Source organism: Carassius carassius, chromosome 3 (assembly GCF_963082965.1).
Source record: "Carassius carassius chromosome 3, fCarCar2.1, whole genome shotgun sequence".
In the NCBI taxonomy this organism is placed as follows: Eukaryota; Metazoa; Chordata; class Actinopteri; order Cypriniformes; family Cyprinidae; genus Carassius; species Carassius carassius.
In genome coordinates this window covers 38,324,716-38,350,105 of record NC_081757.1, presented here as the reverse complement: position 1 = coordinate 38,350,105, position 25,390 = coordinate 38,324,716, and the positions used below count along the sequence as shown (strand labels likewise).

The 25,390-nt window shown below is 35.3% G+C and overlaps 2 protein-coding genes and 1 long non-coding RNA gene across 3 annotated transcripts; all 3 read right to left on the bottom strand.

Annotated features, from left to right (window-relative positions):
• Window positions 1–8,079, bottom strand: adgrg3 (adhesion G protein-coupled receptor G3). Its single transcript, XM_059537596.1, has 10 exons — window positions 8,030–8,079; window positions 7,494–7,640; window positions 7,222–7,356; window positions 7,055–7,103; window positions 6,191–6,282; window positions 5,104–5,219; window positions 4,734–5,005; window positions 3,328–3,424; window positions 2,950–3,236; window positions 1–551 (listed from the first exon to the last, which is right to left on the bottom strand). Exons 2-10 carry the CDS (start codon window positions 7,611–7,613, stop codon window positions 427–429), a joined length of 1,293 nt encoding a protein of 430 aa, XP_059393579.1. The 5' UTR covers window positions 7,614–7,640; window positions 8,030–8,079; the 3' UTR covers window positions 1–426.
• A 348-nt stretch (window positions 8,080–8,427) lies between these two features.
• On the bottom strand, window positions 8,428–10,893 carry LOC132115214 (uncharacterized). The gene is made up of 3 exons (XR_009425442.1): window positions 10,533–10,893; window positions 8,748–8,907; window positions 8,428–8,567 (listed from the first exon to the last, which is right to left on the bottom strand). It is a non-coding gene; the product is annotated as an uncharacterized LOC132115214 (long non-coding RNA).
• Window positions 10,894–18,447: 7,554 nt separating this feature from the next.
• On the bottom strand, window positions 18,448–23,385 carry LOC132113170 (adhesion G-protein coupled receptor G2-like). Its single transcript, XM_059520995.1, has 10 exons — window positions 22,882–23,385; window positions 22,556–22,672; window positions 22,335–22,457; window positions 22,212–22,251; window positions 21,762–21,862; window positions 21,517–21,635; window positions 21,075–21,343; window positions 19,419–19,527; window positions 19,049–19,326; window positions 18,448–18,911 (listed from the first exon to the last, which is right to left on the bottom strand). The coding sequence occupies exons 1-10, from the start codon at window positions 23,383–23,385 to the stop codon at window positions 18,790–18,792; spliced, it is 1,782 nt and encodes a 593-aa protein (XP_059376978.1). The 3' UTR covers window positions 18,448–18,789.
• Window positions 23,386–25,390: the final 2,005 nt, after the last annotated feature.

Below are 25,390 nucleotides of genomic sequence, written 5' to 3'. Positions count from 1 at the left end.
TGTATATCATTAAAGTTATACTTTAATTGAACAGAGGCTTTCATTAAACAGCAAACGCTCCCAAATATGACAACCTTTCAAGAATATAAAGCAATAAATTTTATTGTATAAAGCTCCATTTACTGTATATGAGTGATAAAAAAATCACAAAAATTGTTAACTAAATAAATGTATTTACTTTTATCATTGCACTAAATATTATTTTTTAATTACAACTGACAGATCAACACATTTAGAAATATTTCCACCCCATAATACTGTATGCAGATTTCATTGCAGTCCCCAGGGGCTCTGCAGACCCCAAATAGAAAATCACAAAGCTCCAAATGAGTAAAATAATAATAAAAAAGGACGAGTGAAGATTTGGTGTAGAATGGAGGGTCCACCTTTAAACTCCACTGTGTGATGGGACTGAACAACTGTTGGTTATCTTGTGGTCACAATTTCGTCATTACTGTTGAAGCTGACCTTAATGGTGCCTTTTGATGAGCTGTAGTCCTCTTTCCGTGCTTGACATGTGAGAGCCAAAAACCACAAGAAAATAATGAGACCTAGACGATGAAATGAACAGTATTAATTTAAGAAAATATAATTTTTTAATCAGCAGCTTTTGCTTCACAATGCAAATTTAGGGCCAAAACTAGACTCAAATCAAATAAATAAACAACTGGCACTTAAATATTTTTTTTTTTTTTTTTTTTTTTTTTTTTTTTTTTTTTACAAATGATCAGCCAAAGGACATGCTTAATTATCAAAAAATGCAAAGTTTTTTGCACAACTCACAAGGTGAAACTAATAATACTAGTGATAATACAGTTTTATATTAACATATGTTACATGTGCACCCTGATATATATGATTATAACTTTATAAAAATGAAAATTAAACATGAAAAATCTATTAAAATGAATGAAAAATGGACTGCCAATTTAGACCAAATGACACTGTCACTTAGTATTATAAACTGAAGAAAGATATTTGTAAAATATGTTTTCTTACAGTAACATTGCTAACAGGGTTGAATGTTTGAGCTTTGCAGACACAATGTTAAAATTTTTGCAAAAACTGAGGAAATTAAATGAGCTCATTTATTTGTCTTCCTGTCATGCTGAGAAAAATATCCGAAACCATAATTTCCCTGGTGTCACGGTGCTCTGAACTTTAAAACTGTGACATCCGAGAAATACCAACACTTTTACATATGACTGTAAAGAAACAACATGTAGCCTATCTGGAACAAAGCGGTCAAGACTGGTTAGACCAGATAGCACTGAGAGATTCTGAAGCTATAACTACACCGCATTCAATTGCACAGACACAGGAACATATCACATTTTAATCATTAAAATAGCCTATTTCATAATAATAATAACTGACAATTCTAATTGTAAACATGGTTTGCACATTATGCAATAATTTTGTGAATTCATCTGAATGGTTCACACTCACATGACAGGAATAGCCTACTGTAGACTACTCATAATAGTTTTTACATGTAGTGTTTTAATAGATGTCTTGTGTCGAGAATCCAATCCTCGCGCTCACTGGCTGCCGCCTCTGAATCTAATTTAATGTAGTTTAATGCGCGAAAATAACAAACTTATGATCGTGCTTTACCATCGGGGAAAACGGGAGAATCAACTGACTGCAGAAGAAGCTAAAGAGATCGACAAAATCAATAAAAGGAGCGTAAACTACATCGGTGAGGCAAACAAACACAAGGTAGGTATTGGAAATAATAAGTAGCCTAGTGGTGCCCAAGTTGCTTCTGTTTTAGTTGTAAAGAAAAGGGGATTCATTTTAGCAAAGACCACTCTCTTTAACTCAATAGTATCTGTGTAATGATTGTACCGGACGTTTATGAACGGCAGAAACATAATCTTTTGATTCGAGTCAGTGGCGCTTGTTGAAATTTCAGCTGATTTGGTCTGGTTTAAACGGATCTCGGGTCTGATTAGTTACTTGTAGAATACATTTTCAACAGGTTTAATATATTTGGAGATATTACAATGCATTTTGTAGGTTAGATTGTCATGAACACATTTGCAATTGTTCTGTAATATATGTTATTATGACAATTTGGTCTGAGTTTTAATTGTATTGCAATGTTTTGACCAGCAGGCGGCGCCAGCAGGTGGTGTTTTGAGCAGTGTTAACTACCTCAACATTTATTATTATTTTTTTGGCTAGCTAGAAACAAATGTAGCTATTTGTTAAATGTATGACCCAAAGCATAAAAAAAAAACACAACAAGAAAAAGCCAGAAAAAGCACACATTTTCCCTCTAAATTTGGCCTACACAAAAAGAGGCAACTATTGAACGACTACATTTTCATATTATTTAAGTACTTTTTATAAATATGTATATTTTGTAAAAGGCTTGCAGCTACTTTTATCACTTATTGATAGGGACTGCTAAACAACAATGTAGAAGTTTATTTTTAAGTTTTGCCATTTAATGTATTAATAAAGCAATCAAAACACTGTGTTGTAATGCCATACTAAAAAATACTGGGTTGTTTCAACCCAACTTCATCAAATATGGACTAACCCAGCTCCCAGACAGCAACATAGTGTTGGCCCAGATCCGGCCCACATCTGGTCTGTGTGAAATCCATGTGGGCTGGATGTGGGCCAGATCTGGGCCGAAACTGCTTGCTGTCTGGGCTGTTGGGTTAAAATGTTAAATTAAATTGTTAACCCAAATATGTACTTGTGTTAGTCCATATTTAAACTAAAGCTTAGCTGAAACAACCCAGCATTCCTTTAGAATGTATTCATGCTATACTAAGTTTTGTCTCACATATCTAATTGTTTTTACACCAAAGTACTTTGTTCTTGCTTTTAAAAAGCGATGGGACAGCAGTATTAATGAAAGTGACAGTTATGTATGATTGTACCTAATTAACACCTGCTTCAGTTTCAAATAACACTGTAACAGTTTCTTACCCTGTAAACTGTTGAGAATGGTGAAGACATAGAGCGCAGGGAGACTCAGGGGGCCGTAGGTGGAGAAAGCCAGCACCCAGGGCACTCCCAGAACACAGCTGAGCCCCAGGACAGACACCCATTCCTTCCGTGCCCTCCTCCGATGGTCTTTAAGCTGAAGAGTTTGTGATTTCAGTTTGTGCATCTTAACCAGCACCACCCCAAGTATAACCATGTTAAAGAGCATCACCAGCACGAGATAACCGTTGACTGTAATGTAGCTCACTATCTGTGTGCTTATCCAGCATCTAAAGGAGAAGAAGCCAATGAAAACACTCCTGTTATACGCCTGAGAGATGATGGAGAAAGTAAAACTGCAGTGCAAAAGATTGATCTTACAGAGGTGTGATTGTTGAGTTTTCTTCACCCGTGTAAAAGGTATATGTGCCATACACTTTACTCACTCTGCATATTATCACCGTAATGGTTGGTACACCTATTAATACAATAAAACAAGCTTATGATACATGTTTAATTCAAATGTAATTGTTATTTAAAGGTCAGTTTGCCCCTGTGTTCCTCTATGGAACAGAAATAAAGTTGTTGATTGGTACGCTATTCAGGATTGAGTTGAGTTTGCCTTTTACAGTCCACTCTGATTCCAGAATTTGAATTCAATTTGAATTGAGGTAGTAGCAAACAGGATGCTAATAAGGATATCTTAAGATTATTTATTTTTATTTAATAAAGAAAACAGAAAAATAAGAAAACTCCATCTTCTTTCATATTTCAAAAGCAACAAAAAAAAGTTTAACTTGATATTTTTTTTGTTCTGTGTAAAATGATGGAGTGACACGAAGGTAAGCACATTATGTTTTTTTTTTTTTTTTTTTTTAATGGTCGGATTATCGTACAGTAGCTATGTATCAATGAATGACATTTTTTTTGATGGTCATGGTGTGTGCATGAACGATGTGTGTGTGCCTGCTATTCCCTTTCACTTATATTGGGCACTTTTTTGAGACTGAAAATGGTGCATGTGTTGTTTCGAGGGTATCGATTAATTTCTTGATTGCCATTTTGAAATGGTCTGCCTGCATATTTTACTCATGTTTGGTAATCCTCTTTAATGTATAGGCTATTTGCCCTGATTTGATCTGTTTAAATTTATCTAACATTATAGGCCTATTTATATTATTTTGTTGTTATTATTTTGTTTTAAGGTGTTAAAATGGTCTTATCACACCTGATTTTCAACTGTGATATGTCAGTTAATGTTTTGGGCATTTTTGTTTTAGTTGTTGTTGGAGTGGATGAGTTTTTGTGAGTTTATGGGCTGGAAATCTTCCATCCAACCTGGCAACACTTAACAGACTGTGAGATTGCATACATTAACTGAGAAACGTTCATGGATTGAAGGAGAGTGTTTGTTTTTGCTTTGTAAGAGTTCGATTCATGCATTTAGTGAGTGTAATCGTTTTTACAGCTCCTTGACGCAAACAAAAAGGCTTATATTGATGCCGCAAAATAAGCCTTAAAAGTGAAACAAGGTGTTTCATGACCCTTTAAAGGTTTAATATTCACATACACTAGTCCTTAATATCATAATCTGATGAAATGTACAGCCTGACTTTGGATTTATTCATCCAAATTTGTGCAAATTTTACAACATTCTGTGTTAAACGGTAAATAATTATTTTTATGACTGGAATTTCATAATCACAGCCGTGTTTTCCACAATAGGGCCCTAAATGAGTAATGTAAAAATAGTACTGTTGATACAAAAAATGTGATTTTGAACTCACCCCATCCCACAAGACTTAGTTTAAGCAAGTATCTCTTGATGTAGATATTGAAGACCCGCACCAACAGCAGGTACATGTGAAAGCCCTCGATGGCTGTCCAAGTGAAGGTGGCTAAAAGACACCAGTGTAGGAGAAGTCCTAGAGCTTGACACACTGAATCAATGTCTCTGTGGCCTGAAAACCACACGCTGCACAAAAACGAGATGTGCAACAAGAGAAGGGAGCCTGAGAGCTGCACATGAATGATGACTGAATGTTCACATTGCTTCCTCCTGTGGGGAGAATGGTGAGAGATATTATCAGTTTATATCAGAACAACTCAGAACATCTCATTCTGAAAATGTATGAGAAATCTGATTTAAAAGCTTACCTCTGGCACAAAAAAATAGCAATCATTAGCGCTGTAAATGCTATTGAAATGGCAGAGCCAACATATGAAATGTAGCTGAGAGCGACAATATGGGACGCTGCAGGAATTTCAGGATTCTTTCAGAAACATTGAGGACAAAAGAGGATATTCAAATGAGTACAGCTAAACAGACCAGTTTAATTCAAAGGGGTCATGAATCAAGAAATCAAATTTTACTTTAGTTATTTACATAATAGGTCATTGTAGTATAAAACATCCTCTGAGCGTCAGAGCTCAAAACTTCCTTGTTAGTCCTAAAACAGCTTTTATTGAGACCAAGTTCACATTATTACAAGTTTTTTGACATTTGTAGGTGTCCAGGTACAGAAACCGAAATTTACAAATTAAATATTGTCTAATTCTTGTTAAAACTAACAACTAACTATATGTAACGATTCGTGTTCAGTCAAATGCTCTTTGTCTCAGTATCATTTACCGCTGTTTATGCATCAGTAAATCAAGCCAGTGACTAACAACACATAACTTCTCTTATAAGCATGTTAATAATCTGTTATTTAAATTGTGATTAAATTACATACACAAAACAATCAGTGAATGCTCCCTTTATAATCGCCGGAGCTGTCAATCACGCAGCACCAGTTCATATTCAGTGACAGTCTACACTACACTATTAATATTATTTACATAATGTTGGCACTGTTATGATGAAAGCATTTGTGAATTTGCAAAACTCGAGTTGTAATGATATGTTCACCTACCGCATGCATGAGCTCAACTTCCTGTCATTTGTTACAGTGCTTATCACTGCAACCTTTCATGCAACAGAATAGAAGTAGATCTAAATATAATGCTAGTCAACACAATCCACGATTAGTCTCACAGGGAACATGGCCCTTCCAATCAGAGGGCTAAAATCAGGGTAGAAAATGCCCTGTTATTGTAAACATTTGACATGTAAAAATCATACTAACATTATAAGTGCACCTCTGCTAACATTATCAGATAACTAAGAAATGACCCCTTTGAAAGTGAACACTTTAAAGCAAAAAAAGGTGACTGAAGAGCATCACATGACAAATGCACTTACAATGAGCACTGCAAAAAAGCTCAGATGATTACAGCTGCATACAAAGTCTCTTTTGTCGATGGTAGTATTACAGCCGTCTGTCCTCCAGTTACCTGAAAAACAGACACAAATACGTACACTAAAACAAAAGGTCGATCCAGAAACATCTATTCCAGTGGTTATCAACATAACATTTCATATATATAATTAAATAAGAAAAAATAAATATTAAACTCTAACTATGCTTCCACTATTCGAGCTCACTGATTGGTTTAAGAATAAACCGCCAATGTATCTTAGATATTTTTGCTGCATTTGCTACAGAACAACAGCAGTTGTGCCAAGCGATGTCAGCCCGAGTTATTTTCTGTTCCTTGCCAATTTATTCAATAAAGACAATCTAGCTTCTGAGTACTAAGTTATTATCCCAACAATAGCGGAGTCAGTAAATTTTTTTGCAGTGGACAATCAAAACACAGAACATGCTGTAAAGAAGGGATAGAGTGCGATGAAGTTACAGCAGTGGGCATTTATATCTATTTCTACAAGAGGTAACGCCCCTTGTTTTTCTCAGTGACCAAATTTTTTGATGGAAAAAAACTTTTTGCACATTTATAAACTAACCTTGAGAAACATTTAATAAAAATCTGAAACTGCATTTAATGTCCCCTTTAAGAACTGTGATGACTGTGTCTGTATGGAGAGTCTGAATACATCCTGGTACTTTGGTTCAGAGATGGAAAAGTTATTTTCTTATATACCAGTAACAATTTCAAATGAAAAATCAACACACCATCTGAGAACGACCTAGATTATAGAGAATTGAACAGTTGTTTTAGTTTATTTATAGAGGTTTATTTTTGATGGTTTGAAAATCATACAGACCTTTGCCATTGTGTTCAAGATGCCAGTAGACACAGGTTCCCTTTTCACTCTGCAGTAATAAAAGCACTCATTTACAGAAGAATACATTTGCAAGTGCTCAGCCAACTCTACAAGGGCCACGGTGTGTTTTTACATTGGCGTTATAGTGTGATATGAAATCATCTCACCTGGTTGGTGTTTATGAATCTGAGCTGAACAGGCTGAGAAAGGTTCTGAACTTCATTCTTACCAAGCCACACTCCCAACACAGTTTGCCCGTGCAATATTGTGTCTGGCTTACTTGAGTCATTCCCCTTCTGTGTCTACAGCACAATGACAAATTATTCAAAGAAGAAACCACTGGGTTATGAAATGCAGATGTTGCCCAAAGTAGATAAAATTATATTTAATTAGACACAAACAAGTCTTTAAGGAATAGACATACAGTAATTCAGTATACCTTGGTGTTTAAACTGCTGCTGACCCTGAATAAAGTCTCATTGAGAAGAGACACAATTAAATTTGCTTCCCCCTGTCCATTACTGCTCCTCTGTAATGCCTCGTCTGAGATGTGGATCATATATCCTCTATTTGTATCGACTGTTTCCTGAAAAAAAGTGAATACACAATCCAACGTGTGACCTAACTGATCTTCTTGTGCTGCTGATCATGTTGCTGACACTTGAACTTTTTTCTTGCTTTATGGCTTTTAAATTTAAAAAGTTAGTCAGAGAGTAACCACTGTCTTAAACCTAATATACCTTTTAGATTTACAACTATTCAGTTGGCAGGCGCTGTTATCCAAACTGACTTTCAATTGAGTAATACAACAAGTGATTTACCATAAGATGGCAATCATTTTATAGAATATAAAGAATAACTTTCATAGAATAACCTTTTCTAGTATATATAGATCATAATACTATTCAAACACTGACTTTGTCTACATATGGGTTCAGTAAATATCTAGTCGTTTTTCCATCCATTTAGTCTTACCTCTGAGGAAATTTGGGTAGAGAAATATTTTTCATCTTTCAACCTAGGTTCTGGAGATGAGCAATTTTTCATTCTGCGTTCAATACACCTGTTAAAAATAATACATTACATACATATTATATAAAATATTACCTAACAGCAAACCAGCCTGTCCATTTTATACATTTATTACATACATTTTTAAATAAAACATTTTTCTTTATACTTCCTAGCTAACGTAGAATGTTCTCAGAGCTCTGGCTAATATTCTGGCAAGATGATATCCCAATAATGTTAATATACAAAAGTTATTTGGTCTTTAATATTTTTCTCAAGACTTTATTAGCATTCAAAAGTAAATTTCCCAAAAAGTTTGCGAAATGATAAACGGAACCTTCCCTTAATGTTTAATGTTGACCAAGACACTTGGCAGTTAACGCAATGCTCTTAGAATATATATTGTTAGCTGGGTTGTTACAAGATAAATAAGATAACGAAACTCACAATGGAACATTCTGTTCTGTCTGACAGTTCGCTGGAACCTTATGACAACGCTCACCTGCAAACATGTCATATCATGGGAGTTCAATAGCATTGCAATCAATTATTCAATCCAAGTCTTTATCACTACAGTCATTCACAGATTTATATAAAAACAATAATCAAGTTAAAATTACATGATTATAGTATTTTTTTTTCATAGCTGAAATGTACAGATGCACAGCATATTCATACTCACTTTTTGTAGGTGCTATTGTGGAAGAAACAATTGGAAATATCCAAAAAACAACACAGCAAAAGCCTCTCATTTCTCCCTTTTTCAATGCTTTGTTTCTCTAGTGTGTGTAGCCTCTGTCAACCAGTCTGAAAAGCAGGTCTCATGTGATTGCTGTGGTTTCCTTGTCTGACATAGCTTGGTTTTAACATCGCTTCATAAAGAACCATGACACATTTAACTCAATGTGTACGTACTAAATTACCATCACGGAACATATCTGATGAAATGGTGAAAAGAACCCAGACATTTCTAAATGAATTACTAATTACATTTAAAAAAAGCAATAACATTTAAATGTACATACTGTATATAAATGGCATTAGTGTAATGCTTTTCAATAGGTCCACTCAAACATACATCTCAGATTTATAGATTTCTTATACAATTATTATAAAGTTCAAAAACACCATAGAACATATATGTGCATTTACCATATTTATTTACAAATCACAACTTTGAATATTTTTGTTAAATATGATAGGTAGGTTTGAGATTAGATTTTTTAGATCATAGATAATGTTTTACAAAGAGGAAATTGTTTTTTCTTTCTTTCTATGATTCACTGTTATTACCAAAGGAAGTACTCTTGCAAAAAAGTTAAACCGAACAGCTCATAATAAAACATTACAAATGTGCCATTGTTTGTTTGGCTGTTTTATAAGAGTCATTTTCATTAACCCAGGTGCATTTCTCTGGGTCAGCTGGAAGATCTCATCTTGTAAAAGGTTTTAGTAAGAAAAATGAATGAGAGGAACGTATATGGAGCTGTCCAGAGTGGATTTAGATTTGGAATGAGGTGTTTGCGCTCTGTTTTTCTTCGCTGTACCACACATCCACATAAAGATGTAAAACCATGTAAACAAACATACATGATGCTTCAGTCCACCAAAAAGTTTCCATTCCTCTTTTCTGAAATCTTTATGTAACTGTATTCTTCTACGTCTTCTACTTCTTCTTAATAACAGGGAAATGAAGATCACAACTTGTTGTATTTCACATCCTCCTGTACTAATGTTGTGACTTCATAATAACCCGTTTTGACCCTAACTGTCTTGGTAGCAGAAAAAATGCTAGTTTCACATAATGGCGTATGATTGTGATGTGACTAATATTTCCTCATTTTCCCCCTGCTCTTGTTCACCTGACCAGAACAAACCACCATGGAAAATCACATCACTTTATCTTCCAGAGTCAATGTCATGACGATCATGTCTTGAACACACCTCTTTTATGATGAGTATTAAAACTAATTTGGTATTTTGGGGGGGATACAAAGCCATCAAGCATAATAATGATGAAAAAGCCTCATTAAAATATTGAAATTCTGGAAAAGATAACATAAAATGATTTGGTGTAATATTTCAATATGGCAAAGCGTCTTATTAATATTTGACAAACAAGATCATGTGGTACAACCAACATGTGGAAAAAATCCAACTGGAAATTATGGAAGACCCTCCAAAGACTTATCACAGTCATGACTTGATAATTAATGAAATTTGTAAAGATAAAAAGCATTTTACATTGCAAAATGTTAATGTGTACATCTATTTAAGATGTGATGTAAGATGTAACCTAATGGTTACACCACATGACATTTTAGTGTCATTCAATTTAAACTTGGATTGAAAAAAATTTTTTAAACCAACATTTAATATTAAAAGTACTGTGCATTTCTAAGAAGTGTATCATGAACACAGTAGTATGTCATTAACCCAAATTTTCTCTCCTGTACACCGAGTAAACTTACCTTGCATTGTGTTTAAGATGCAGATCAGGATCAGTTTTGGGTAGTTGATAGGCCTATATCTAGAGCTGAAGAAGGCTAAGCCTCATGTTTTACCCACCAGACACATGAGGCCCAAAACTGTGCCAGCATCCTTCCAAACTGGCATCTTGTCATGCCTGTTGCCCACACGTCCTCCTAGCTTAAAGATCTGTCTGGACACAGTGATTAGGATTGCTAAATGGAAAATGAATATGATGGACAAGAAGAAAATGTTCACGCCATACAATATGCGAAGGTCTCTGATCCAGCAGCTGTATTGTATGAAAGGAAGTTGAGCAGCCTGTACTTCATACATACGTTTGACAAGAAAATTGTGCTACATTTACATTACATTAATTTTTTAATGTATTTTATTTACATTACATTTACATTTACATTACATCTAAGACAACTGTACATTTGTGGCTACTGTGGCTTAATTATAAACACTATCGTTAACTCACATAACTTATCGTTAAGTCACATTTTATGCGTCCACAAATTGAAAACGCAATTGCAAATACAATTTGCAATGCCTTTTGAATAAAGTCCGCAATATCATTCCATATCAGCGTGAAGCAGACCGACACACAGAGCGTCTGGACCGAACTGATTCTTTTGGTGACTGATTCTGAACTGATTCTGTGCTAATGTTATGAGCCAAGGTAAACCGAAGGCTTGAATGAAGGGCGATCATCGCCAATGTCGTCATTACATCGAGCGCAAAAAACCGGTGAACCGTTTTCTTCAACCGGTTTATTGAATCGAACTGTCCGAAAGAACTTGTTCGTGGAAAAGAACCGAACTTCACACCACTACTGGTGATCCGAAAACCGATGCAACCGGATCTTGACTCGAGAACGAGTCAATCTTTCGTTCGTTAACGCTACTTTCAAACATGCCATCCTCACATCATTAACATAATTGTGGGTGGGATTAACATAATCTGACCAATACAGTCGGCATCTAGTCATAGCTGGGGTCGGGGCGAGGGCGGAGTCGGCGTGGGGGAAAAACACAGCGAACATCGTGTGTATTTGAATGACAAAAATGCACATATTGAGCACTCATTCCCAGAGACACGTAGAACAATTGTAGTCTCTTTTAACTTTAATATTCATATACACAAGTCCATATCGATATTTGATTCATTTTACAGCCCTAATATAGATGTATTCATTCAAAAATAGCCAAATTTGCTAAATAGCCAAATCTATTTTGAAGAATAAATATTAAGTTATAGTGAAACTATATATTTAGAATTATTATCTTTTGATAAATAACATTCATAATAACATTCAAATAACATTTGAGAGAAAAAAAGAGGTAAAATATACAGACTATTATGAAAAAAGGACTCATATTTTAGCCTTCAGAGGATTGCGTGGATACTGTGATGTTTTTATCAGTTGCTTGGACTCTCATCCAGAGACTGCAGAGGATCCATTGGTGAACAAATGTTGTATGTAATACTTAATTTCTCCAAATCTGTTCAGATGAAAATACAGACTCATTTTAGATGCTCTGAGGATGGGTAAATTCCTTTAAAAGCAAGCATTTGTTTGTGATTATAAGGTTGAAAGATTTATTGACCAAAACTACATCACTAACAATAACAAAATATTTAATTCATATGTGCCATTTGAGAAAGTTCTTGCTAGTGTGAAAATGTACTTTTAGTTTCATGTGTAGTAATCATTAGATATTTAATGCCCAGACTGGGCACTAATGATGAAAGGGAAATCACTTTCCCTTTCCTTTCCCAGACGGTGAGTGCCTGAGGATGTGTCTTCTGACACTGAGACGTAGGATAATGTCAGAATAGACTTGGCATTTCTGGCATTGTAAGAGTAGTTTAAAAGTAGCCTATGCTGTTTCAATGTTAGTGTTTACTTTATCCTTCACTGTTAGTGAAAAAGGGACAGCCTTTATAAGTCCTTTATTCATTTACGCAACCAATTCATACAAAAACACAGTTGTGTTGATCGGAGACAGTCAACAGATTATTGTGCTTTGACTTTTGATTGAAAGGGTTTAAATGAGACGGATCACATGTTAATGCAAGAACTTCACATTCGTGCAAGATCCTGTTCCTTATTCACAACAGAAAAAAAGGCATATTGTGCTTTTGCAAATGTTTAGCAAATGTAGTTAATTATTTACAAAAGAGGTAAGCGTGAAACGGGTTCGTTACTAACAGGCTTCAGAATATTATTATGGGAAATGATTCTGGCATCCCATCTTGATTGTCAAAAGTCAAATTGTTCTACCCAGAAATAAATTATTTTTGAAATTATAATCATTAGAATGAATCCAATGCAATTTTTCAACAGCATTTGAATGAATTTGCCTATTGCCCATTGGTTTTCATGAAAAATAATTCTGCCATATATAGGCCATTGTCATTCAAAATCTCTATGGCTATTTTTATTTGATATGAAAATACTCCTTATGCCATCCCAGATGTATAGACTTTATATAGTCTCTTAACATAGTCTCTATTCAAGTATTCTAGCCTGTCTGAAATCCTGTGCTGACCAGCTGGCCCCCATCTTCACAAAGATCTTCAACAGATCGCTGGAGCTGTGCGAAGTTCCTTCATGCTTCAAACGCTCCACCATCATCCCCATCCCAAAGAAACCCAAAATTACAGGACTAAATGACTACAGGCCTGTGGCTTTAACATCCGTAGTCATGAAGTCATTTGAAAAACTGGTGCTGGCCCACCTGAAAGACATCACTGGACCCTTGCTAGATCCTCTTCAGTTTGCCTACAGAGCAAACAGGTCTGTGGACGATGCAGTAAACATTGGACTGCATTATGTTCTGCAACACCTAGACAGACCAGGGACCTATGTGAGGATCCTGTTTGTGGACTTCAGCTCGGCTTTTAACACGATCATGCCAAACCTCCTCCTGCCCAAACTAACTCAGCTCTCCGTGCCCACCTCCGTCTGTCAGTGGATCAACAGCTTCCTGACAGACAGGCAGCAGCTAGTGAGGCTGGGAAAATACACATCCAGCACCCGTACAATCAGCACTGGAGCTCCCCAGGGCTGCGTTCTCTCCCCACTGCTCTTCTCCCTGTACACTAATGATTGCACATCTAAGGACCCCTTTGTCAAGCTCCTGAAGTTTGCAGATGACACCACACTCATCTGCCTCATTCAGGACGGTGACGAGTCTGCTTACAGACAGGAGGTTAAAGAGCTGGCTGTCTGGTGCACTCTCAACAACCTGGAGCTTAACACGCTCAAAACAGTGGAGATGATCGTGGACTTCAGGAGAAACCCCCCTGCACTCCCCCCACTCACCATCATGAACAGCACTGTGACTGCAGTGGAGTCATTCAGGTTCCTGGGCACCACTATCTCTCAGGACCTGAAGTGGGACATTCACATTGACTCCATTGTGAAATAGGCCCAGCAGAGGTTGTACTTCCTTCGCCAGCTGAGGAAGTTTAACCTGCCACAGGAGCTGCTGAAACAGTTCTACTCCACCATCATCGAATCCATCCTCTGCACTTCAGTAACTGTCTGGTTCAGCTCAGCTTCTAAATCTGACCTCAGAAGACTACAGAGTCCGGACTGCTGAGCAAATCATCGGTACAACCCTCCCTTCTATTCAAGAACTGTACTTATCCAGAGTGAGCAAAAGGGCTGTTAAAATCACTCTGGACCCCTCACATCCAGCACACTCCCTCTTTGGACTGTTGCCATCTGGTCGACGCTACTGAGCACCAGAACGACCAGACACAGGAATAGTTTCTTCCCTCAGGCAATCCATCTTATGAACAGCTGATACACACTGAACACACTGAACACACTACACTTTATATTTATATACACATACACTTAATTTATCTAACACACATAATTAGTATACACTTAAATTTTGCACATAATATACATGTACATACATAACTGCATTTTTGTAATATACCTGCCTACAATTGTCAATTTGTATATTGTTATTCCTTATCTACTTATTTGTATTTTTTGTATTTTTATATTCTTTTATTATGTGTTTTATGTTCTGTCGCTGTCATTCACACAAATTCCTCGTATGTGTAAACATACCTGGCAATAAAGCTCATTCTGATTCTGATTCTGATGTTGTAAGGGATTATAGATTCTGAAATGATGATGTTCTGAAAAACACAAACAATAGGCAAGTCTGAAAAATACAACTATTTTAAACCTAATAACTATGAGCCATGGCTTTTCCCATTCAGTTAAGGAAACGTTTATAGAACCATATTCATTGTTGTGTGTTGCATTTTGTGTACTTTGATAACTTGATGTTATCTTTATTTGTTAGTATTCTTGGTGGTTTAGTCAGTAAGGTGACACTTTCCACTTCCTGCCCAATAAGGCAACCCTGCAATCTCTATGTCAATCTATATTATCTGATTTAAAGCGAAACGTTTTCATTTTCAAAAAATGATTTATAAGTCAACTTTCGACAATGTAAGAAGATGTAGTTTCATTCATCAGCCACTAGATGACACTAAAGACACATTTTCATTAATTACTGCCATCGTGTTCGCCAGTGTCCCAATATGTTTCACTTTTTCTTTCGTGTTGAATTTGTTCTAACCTTCTTAGGTGCAAAATGTGATTATACATTCGGGGAAAATTAGTTAAAGGGTTTAGTCAGATTACACAGAATGACTCAAGAAATTTTATGTTCTGATCTAGGAAAATAAGAAAAAATAATAATACAAATAGTAAAAATAAATTAAGTAAATAAATTAAATTAAAACTCTATTATTCAGAGTAGTTTAGTCGGGATTTAGTTGGGATATGTAACAAATAGTGTTACATAATTTGAGCCCACAACATACAGTTTTCTTTGTAACTTCAGTGAAGAAATTGGATAACATCATCTCTGTCATGGTTGTTTGCATGTTAGTGTATAAATATCTCTTGGAGCTGCTCATTTTCCTTATATGCAAATATAATGAACTAAAGGTTTTACATTGGCTTACTAACCTACTGTGGAGATCAAAACTAGACAACAATAAATACTTGATTTCTTTATCACTCAAAATTTGAAGGAATATTTGCAGTGCATACCACTGTTCTACTAACATGTTTGACAAAATAACCAAGGCATTTCAGCAATTAATTCATTAAAGAACAAACCACTGTAGCACGAAAGAAGATTCCAACTAAAATCTTTGTTGTGATGAACAACTTTCACTCTGCCATGTATATTCCCAACTCCTGCGGCACAAAACATCTCCAAAGCATGACACTTCCTCCTCCGCTTTCACTATATTCTTTACTTGCTCAGGGTTCAGTCTTTACTCAGTTCCCCCTGCCAAACATAATGTTTCCCATCTGACCCAACTAAACTCTCTCTCATCACTAAAGTGAACTTTGGACCAGTTCTCCTCTGTCCACACAAGATGCCCCTCAGCTGAAGTGAGCTTAGCCTTTTGATTATTGCTGCTGATGAGAGGCTCGGTCTCTGCAGAGTGTGCTTTCAGTCTGACTTCTCTTAAACGTGCTGAGACAGATTCATACCCTGTTCATCGCTGAACTGGTGAGCAATTCCAGCTGCAGTTTTGAACCGATTCCACAGGGTTTCAGTCACCTTAGAGAAACACAGCCACCTTGCAATTTCAATGAAAATTAGAGGAATGCTGTCAGTAAAATCCGGTTTGTCAAATAATTAAGGAAATTAGCAGCAGGTGCCAGATTTATACCAATAACTGTTCTGTAATTGTGATCAGAGATCATTTTACCCAAACCTGCTTAAATGCGGTGGACATGTTTCTTGTGTACCCAACATTTTAAAATCATGTAATGAAATTTAAAATAGAGCTCAGAACACTGTATGTTTTTTTTATCAGGTGTTTGCAGCCTCATGATAAAAGTCTTTACACTATTCTCATCATCAATCAATATCATTCTACACTCCTTTCCTCATAATAAGTATGGAGTATAGACTTAAAAATATTAATTGAAAACATTTTAGCATTAGGCTGCATCATAAGAAAATATGTTAAACAAATTAAGGGGTCTGAATACTTTCTGAATGCATTTTATATTGTAGTTATATTGTACAAAGCAACTTTAATTGCATCAAGGGGTATACATTTAATCAGTTTATACATTCGCTGGAATTAAACCCATGTTTTTACTATTGCTTGTGCCACACTGTACTGTTTGAGCTACAGGAACACAAGTTAAAATGTACTGACAATATTTCTGTGTTCCTAATGGACTCATCAGACCCACACATGAGCTCAGAATTTTACTCTTGGCTTTATTGCTAAATGTAAATAAAAACAGTTTTACAGTTTTGTTTTACAAACCCGATTCCAAAAAAAGGTGGGGTACTGTACAAATTGTGAGTAAAAAAGGAATGGAATAATTTACAAATCTCAAAAACTCATATTTTATTCACAATAGAATATCGATAAAATATCAAATGTTGAAAGTGAGACATTTTGAAATGTCATGCCAAATATTGGCTCATTTTGGATTGCATGAGAGCTACACATTCCAAAAAAGTTGGGAAAGGTAGCAATAAGAGGCTGGAAAAGTTAAATGTACAAATAAGGACCAATTATATAAGACAACTTATTTGGTCAACTGGCAACTTAATTGGGTATAAAAAGAGCCTCTCAGAGTGGTAGTGTCTCTCAGAAGTCAAGATGGGCAGAGGATCACCAATTTCCCCAATGCTATGTCGAAAAATAGTGGAGCAATAACAGAAAGGAGTTTCTCAGAGAAAAACTATAAAGAGTTTGAAGTTATCATCATCATCTAAAAAAAAAAAAAAAAAAAAAAAAAAAAAAAATATAAAATCTACAGTGCATAATATCATCCAAAGATTCAGAGAATCTGGAACAATCTCTGTGAGTAAGGGTCAAGGCTGGAAAACCATACTGGATGCCCGTGATCTTCAGGCCCTTAGATGACACTGCATCACATACAGGAATGCTACTGTAATGGAAATCACAACATGGGCTCAGGAATACTTCCAGAAAACATTGTCAGTAAACACAATACATCGTGCCATTCGCCATTGCCGGCTAAAACTCTATAGGTCAAAAAAAGAGTCCATATCTAAACATGATCCAGAAGCGCAGGTGTTTTCTCTGCGCCAAGGTTCATTTAAAATGGACTGTGGCGAAGTGGACAATTGTTCTGTGGTCAGACGAATCAACATTTCTTTTTGGAAAACTGTGACGCCATGTCATCCGGACTAAAGAGGACAAGTTGTTATCAGCGCTCAGTTCAGAAGCCTGCATCTCTGATGGTATGGGGTTGCATGAGTGCGTGTGGCATGGGCAGCTTACACATCTGGAAAGGCGCCATCAATGCTGAAAGGTATTTCCAAGTTCTAGAACAACATGCTCCCATCCAGACGTCGTCTCTTTCAGGGAAGACCTTGCATTTTCCAACATGACAAAGCCAGACCACATACTGCATCAATTACAACATCATTGCTGCGTAGAAGAAGGATCCGGGTATTGAAATGGCCAGCCTGCAGTCCAGATCTTTCACCCATAGAAAACATTTGGGGCATCATAAAGAGGAAGATGTGACAAAGAAGACCTAAGACAGTTGAGCAACTAGAAGCCTGTATTAGACAAGAATGGGACAACATTCCTATTCCTAAACTTGAGCAACTTGTCTCCTCAGTCCCCAGACGTTTCCAGACTGTTATAAAAAGAAGAGGGGATGCCACACAGTGGTAAATATGGCCTTGTCCCAACTTTTTTGAGATGTGTTGATGCCATGAATTTTAAAATCAATTTATTTTTCCCTAAAAAATATACATTTTCTCAGTTTAAACATTTGATATGTCATCTATGTTGTATTCTGAATAAAATATTGAAATTTGAAACTTTCACATCATTGCATTCTGTTTTTATTCACAAATCGTACAGTGTCCCAACATTTCTGGAATCGGGTTTGTACAATTTATAACTTTTAAATGAAACACTCAACGAAACTTGAAGTTCTAAAGAAAGTTAAAGAAACAATGAAACGGAAATTTAAATAAATGTACAGTTTAGGGGAAAAAAAGATAAATCATCCATCACACGTCTTTTTACTATGAATAATTAGATTGAATGAGATTTTTTTTTTACATAAAGAGGAACCATATGGACTTGGGGGAAAAAGAGAGATTGTTTTTAAATAAATAATTATAAAACCTTATTGAGAACAATGGTTTGTAGTCATAAATCTGTTCAGCTCATCATGAGACTGGTCATCTTGATTCCTTTTGTTTTTCAATAGTGAAGGTGTCCAGAGTGGATGCAGACTTGGTATGAGCTGCTTTCTGTTTTTCTGGCCTCGCTGTCCGACACAGCCACAGAAAGATAGAAAAGCCTGTTAACAATAAAGATGATTGACAAGCTGCCTTATTATATTATCGGAAAGTGTTACATTGTACAGCATTATGTCTATAGGTATATTTCCCCTTATTTTTACCTCTACTGTAGTTTTGTGACTTAGAGTAAACCTACCTTGCATTGTGTTTGAAATGCAGAATATGTAGAGTATTGGGTAGCTGGTATATCCAGAGCCAAGAAAAACTAAACCCCATGATGTACCCATCAGACACATGAGACCCAGTACTGTGCTGAAATCCTTCACTGGTATTTTCTTATGCTTGTTGTCCAGTTTCTTTAGCTTAAAGATCTGTCTGGACACTGTGATTAGAACTACTGTGTTGAACACAAATATGATGGTGAAGTAGGAAAGGTTCACACCATACAGGATGAGAGGCTCTGTGATCCAGCATCTGTACAACATATAATAAAAAATGCTGAGAGCTAAAGAAGAGTTAAAAGCAAGGTAACAAAGAAAATGTTAAGTTATAATATGTGGACTCACACTGGATTTGTGGCATTCGAATTTGATAAGGTCACATTATTGGTGCCATAGAACGGACGGGTGTGTTGTTGAACAGACAGCAAACTTCCAACAAGAACAGCAGGGACTCCTGTGAAGAGGAAAGTATGTCATGGTTTTCAAATTGGGTGATTTTCTGAGTTTCAAAAGAAATTATATTGGAAAGCAATTTATTAATTTGTTACAAGCACGCATGAGAGTAATAAGTTAAGTTCAGACTTTTATTATGAAATCGAGATCTACATGTAAAATGCAACGTTAGTTCAAAAGATTACATTCCTTCTAATTTTGTGTTTTAAAGTGTAGAAATATCCATTTATGACATAATATCTTCAACCTAAACTAACAAATGTCTGGTTCCTTTAATGTTCTTTGTGTTTTTGATACTGAAATAAAAATTAAATACTGTAATACTGCCCATACTGTCAGTGAATAAGATGTCTGCTTCATAAATACTGTGAATAGTATGGAAATACATGGTGTTCATTGCTCAAACAGTATATATCATCCTTTGATCATTGTTGGAGTCTGGACATTTTTGAGGTCAGAGTTTTTCTCAAAATTATGATTGTATATGTCACAGTTGCAAGTTATAAACCTGTAACCTTTCAATTCTGACATTTTCTGAGTTTTCATCTTGCAGTTCTGTTATTTTTTTTCTGATAATAAAATTGTCACAATACACATGAAAGAAATAAAAATGAATTAAAACTACTATAATTGTAACTTTTTTATCTCACAATTCTGACATTGTGTTCTCAGGAGATCAGTCTGTCAACCCTGCTAGCCTCGGTGCTTCAGGGCACAGCAGCCTCCAGCAAGCACATCTCTAATTGTCAGAATGTAGTGGTTCTGGGGGATTCACTACCTAGAAGGAGGTCTCTAAAGCAGCTAGTCCGAACCTCCGCTTCAGGGCACTGAGATGCCCACTTTAAGTACACCAGAGACCAGTCTAGGACCGTTATTTTCAACAGACCAGGTTTGAGTTGGTCTATGGCGCAGTCTATTTTCAGCTCCTTAAAACAGCATTGCGCCAGCAATGTGCCTGAACACACCTCTTTTTTAGACCAGCACGCCCATGAGTGCACAAATGGATGCAAATGGATTTGCTAATTAAATGACATGGCACTGGACGGGAAAATGCGAACGGCTCTGGACTGAAACTAGCAAACACACTTGCGCTGTGATTTGTGTCACATTGCGCCGGGTGTATGATAGGGCCATCTATGTCTTACAGTTTGGCCTTGCCGATCAGTTTTATGACAGAATAATAAAAATCTTTACACTAATTTAAATACACAAAATTTTATACAAAGAGCCATAGTTCACTGACAAGCTAGGCAATATCGCGTTCATAATCTAATTGCAATTCATCTATGATTATGTACACGATATAGCATAGCTTGTCAGTGAACTACTGCTCTATGAAGTAAATGCCGCTCCATTTGAAATCAGGTGATGGTGATTTACTACCAATCACAGAACCGTCTTTACTGATGATATGCGCATAACAATCGCATGCGATTAATTGCACAGCCCTACTTTAAAGATATGATAGGGATCAAACACTTTGCACATGAACCCCTTAATACTGTACGTTGAAAACACTGCTTTAATTGACTTGGCTTCCATGCTTACCCCATCCGATCAGGGACAACTTGAACATGTAGTATTTGATGTAAATGTTGAACACTCTGGCCAGAAGAAGGTAGAGGTGCAAGGCTTCAATAGCCATCCAGGTGAAAGAACACAGCAGGCTGTAGTGTATCGTCACAGCAATAAAAACACACACTTCTTTCACAGTCAGTGTGGCGGCCCACTCGCTGAACATGAAGCTCAGGTTGAGGAGAAACAGAGCGCCGCTTAGAGACACATGAATGCTGCTGGACACTTCTGCTCTTGCATTCCTGTGAAACAAATGCATGCATTTAAATGTTTTTTTTTTGTTTTTTTTTTATATATTTTTGTCAACCACTGTACAGGCTTTAATGTAAATCTATATGCATACTTTTGGTGTAAAAAAGTGTAAAGAATAATGTCAATTATATACACATTTATATGAAAAGTGATGGAACAGCACCTGTTGAAAATGAACGACAAGATGGAGGAAGCAGAAAAGACTGCAGACAAACTGCAGCCTACGTAGCTGATGTATGACAAGATTTCCCATTGCTGTACATCAATGTCATTCACCTCAACCTATTCAGAGTGTAGGAGAGATAAAGGGAATGCGGTATTGAAGTGAATCAAATTAATATAATCACAGAGTGATATTTGCTACCTTACACGTTTAGTAATGGCCTAAATAAATGGATCAGTACTCACTAGAAGCACAGCAAAAGGGGTCATGTGGTCACAGGAGCACCCCACAACAGTATCATTGATCTGAGTGGTGTTGCAGCCATCTGTCTTCCAGGTGTTGTTTCCTACTGTACATATTCCATATTATTAATACATTTTAGTACAATAAATAAATAAATAAAAATAGCTGTGACAGCTTTTGTACACTTTTTTCTGAGAGTGCAGACAGAAGAATAACTTAAATTCCAGAAAGTTTGATATATATATACAACTTTTATGTCAATTTTAATTTTTCTTTTTCTTTTTTGGAACTTGTACCATTACTTGGAAAATAAATGCATGAATATTCTTAATAAATTCTTCTTTTGTGTTCCACAGAAAATAAAACGGCATACAGATTAAGAACAACATGAGTGTGTGTAAATGATGACAGATTTCATTTTTGAGAGAACTATAACTTTAGTTCCCACCCACCTTGTTCATCATAGTATTGACATGAATATATATAGCTTTTCTAGGAATATCAAAACAAAACAGAATTAACAAATGAATACAAATCTTGGGACATTTTGAGAACATTTGAAAAGGTATGCTTACGTTTGTGTCGTTTATGTAACTATTCACTGGGAAACGTATTTTAAGTGGATTTGTTAAATTTACAAAGTCACGTCCAACAACTTCAATCCGTATGACTTCAGACATTATAGAAGCATTTCTCTGCTGTATACACAACCACAGAAATGTAGGTTAAAAGAATAAAGACTGGAAGGGTTAAGTTCAATAGATTTATAAAACAGCCAAAACAATGAAAACTTTACATTAAACTGCTGACTAGAGTTGTAAGTAACTATTCCAAATTTCTGCTCAGCCCCACTGAGATTTAGGAAAGGTTCCACTGGGATCCATGTCTGTACTGTCCGAGTTTTATCAGACACCTTAATTAAAATGAAAATAAATTAATGTAGTAAATTTGCTGTATCATTAGCACCCAGAACTCTAAAATATAATTTATTTTTACATGACCTTTTTAAACAGTTCAAAAAATTTATGCTGCAAGCTCTTACATAATCTCATTGTCATCTTAAAGTATTCATAATATGTTTTATCTCTATTGTATTTTGGAGTTTTGGGTGAAGAGTCTTACTTTTGGAGCGGTGACTGGTAGTAGATGATCTGTAGGGATTGAGTTTATCTTAACTACAGAAATAGCAAGATCCTTAAAATAGTAGTCTTTTGATTGCTCCGTTGTTTGTATAATGTCCTGTATGGCCTTTTTCTCTTTACAGGCTTGTATAATGTCCTGTATGGCCTTTTTCTCTTTACAGGCTTGTATAATGTCCTGTATGGCCTTTTTCTCTTTACAGGCTTGTATAATGTCCTGTATGGCCTTTTTCTCTTTACAGGCTTGTATAATGTCCTGTATGGCCTTTTTCTCTTCACAGGTTTCTATAATGTCCTGTATGGCCTTTTTCTCTTTACAGGCTTGTATAATGTCCTGTATGGCCTTTTTCTCTTTACAGGCTTGTATAATGTCCTGTATGGCCTTTTTCTCTTTACAGGCTTGTATAATGTCCTGTATGGCCTTTTTCTCTTTACAGGCTTGTATAATGTCCTGTATGGCCTTTTCCTCTTTACTGCATAAGGACATCATTAGGGAATACAACCAAATCAACACAAGATTCATACAGTGTATAAATTATTTAGATCTTTAAATGAAAGACTGATCATACCTATTGTGGTTTCCCTGATTTGTATGGACTTGCATGTTTTTAACATACTGAGCAAATGTCTGTGTGTAGCAAGCAGAGTTTCTAGTTGTGTCAGAACAGTCGATGGTAACTCCACGTGCTGGAGTTGCTACAAAAATAGATGAGGGAAGAATGACTGTAAGTAATCATACACATTTTCCACATTTAGGTCTAGAATTCTTATTGTTTCGTAAAAGATTTGTTTTATTATTAAATTTATTAAATTTTAATTTATTAAGATTATTAAACCTTAATTGATTAATTAATTCATGTTTTTTGTTATATTTATTATGTATTTATTTTATATTCCATTTCATTTACATTTTCAAAGGGAAAATACAAATGAAAACTGATTAGCTTAAAATGTAAAAAATTAATTTGTGTAAAGGAGTTACTCTACAGTCAAGATTGGAAAGTGAAGAATCTTTTTAATGTTTTTGAAAGTATACGCCTCTTATACTAACCAAAGCTTAATTCATTAAATCAGTAAAAACAGTAATATTGCAATAGTATTACATTTTAAAATGACTGCTTTCTATTTCAGTATATTTTAAAATACAATTTATTCCTGTGCAAAGCTGAATTTTTAGCATCATTACTTCAGTCTTCAGTGTCACATGATACTTTAGAAATCATTCTAATATGCTTTTTCAGGATTCTTTGATAAAAATAAATAAATAAAGAGAGAGATTTTGTTTAATCAACTTAATCAAGCATCCACTCTAAACAAAAGTATTATTGTTATTATTTAAATATTAATTTCACCAAACTTTGAATGGTATTGTCACATGGATGCCTCAAATATTAAGCAAAAACTGTATTAAATGTAAATTTATAATATTATATTAATAAAAAATATAGTAAATGTCTCTTGAGCACCAAATTGGCATATTAGAATTATTTCTGAAGGATCATGTGACACTGAAGTAATGATGCTGGAAATTCCCTATACCATCACAAAAATCAATTAGATGTTAAAATAAAATAAAACAGAAAAACTGAGCATCAGAGACTTATTCGTATTCTTATACTGTTTCTTATATTAAGATTTAAAATACAAATGTAAGAATGCTTAAAAGTCTGATTTCAGGAGGGTTTTAGGAACTTACAAGGAACTGGACTGTTGTTGGATTGTGAACTTCCTACATTATTATTTTTTTCCGTGTTTACTTCATCCACTAAATGGAACATCATCAGAAGTAGCAGGAGTGTCATATCTCTGATAGAATACGTACACAAATGTAATTAATTTAATAAATTATACAATATATAATACAAAAGATTTCCTCTTTTCAATGTTAAAATTGTTTGTATAAAAAACCTCTAAATACATGAATAAAACGTACTGTATGTAGGCTATATAGGTTTAATAGATATAATCCAAACATGTAAATATAAATTATTTTAACAATCGTTTATATATATATATATATATATATATATATATATATATATATATATATATATATATATATATATATATATATATATATATATATATATATAACCTGGATACAGTCTTTCTTACCTTTCTGTTTTTCCAGTCATCAAGGATGAAGTTGTGGCAGCACTGTGGAAAGTTTGCAACTCACACACTGAGGATTGAAGAGCTGAACTCAAATTTTGTGGCTTCAGTCATGGTAACGGAGCACAATGACAAGCCTTGTCATCACATTTGGTTTTCAGCAATACAGTAAACACACATATTGTACACATCTGCATACTAATGGAAAATCGCAATGGCCAGCACAAAAGTGTTGACTGACTTACTGACATGAAATAACTAAACAATATGATATGACCAAATCCTCAGCACTACTGGTTCTAGGTTAAGTGTAACTTACTGCCACTTTTCTTAATTTTATAATAATGTGCTCATTTTGGTAGTTACCTAGCCAGTTGGCA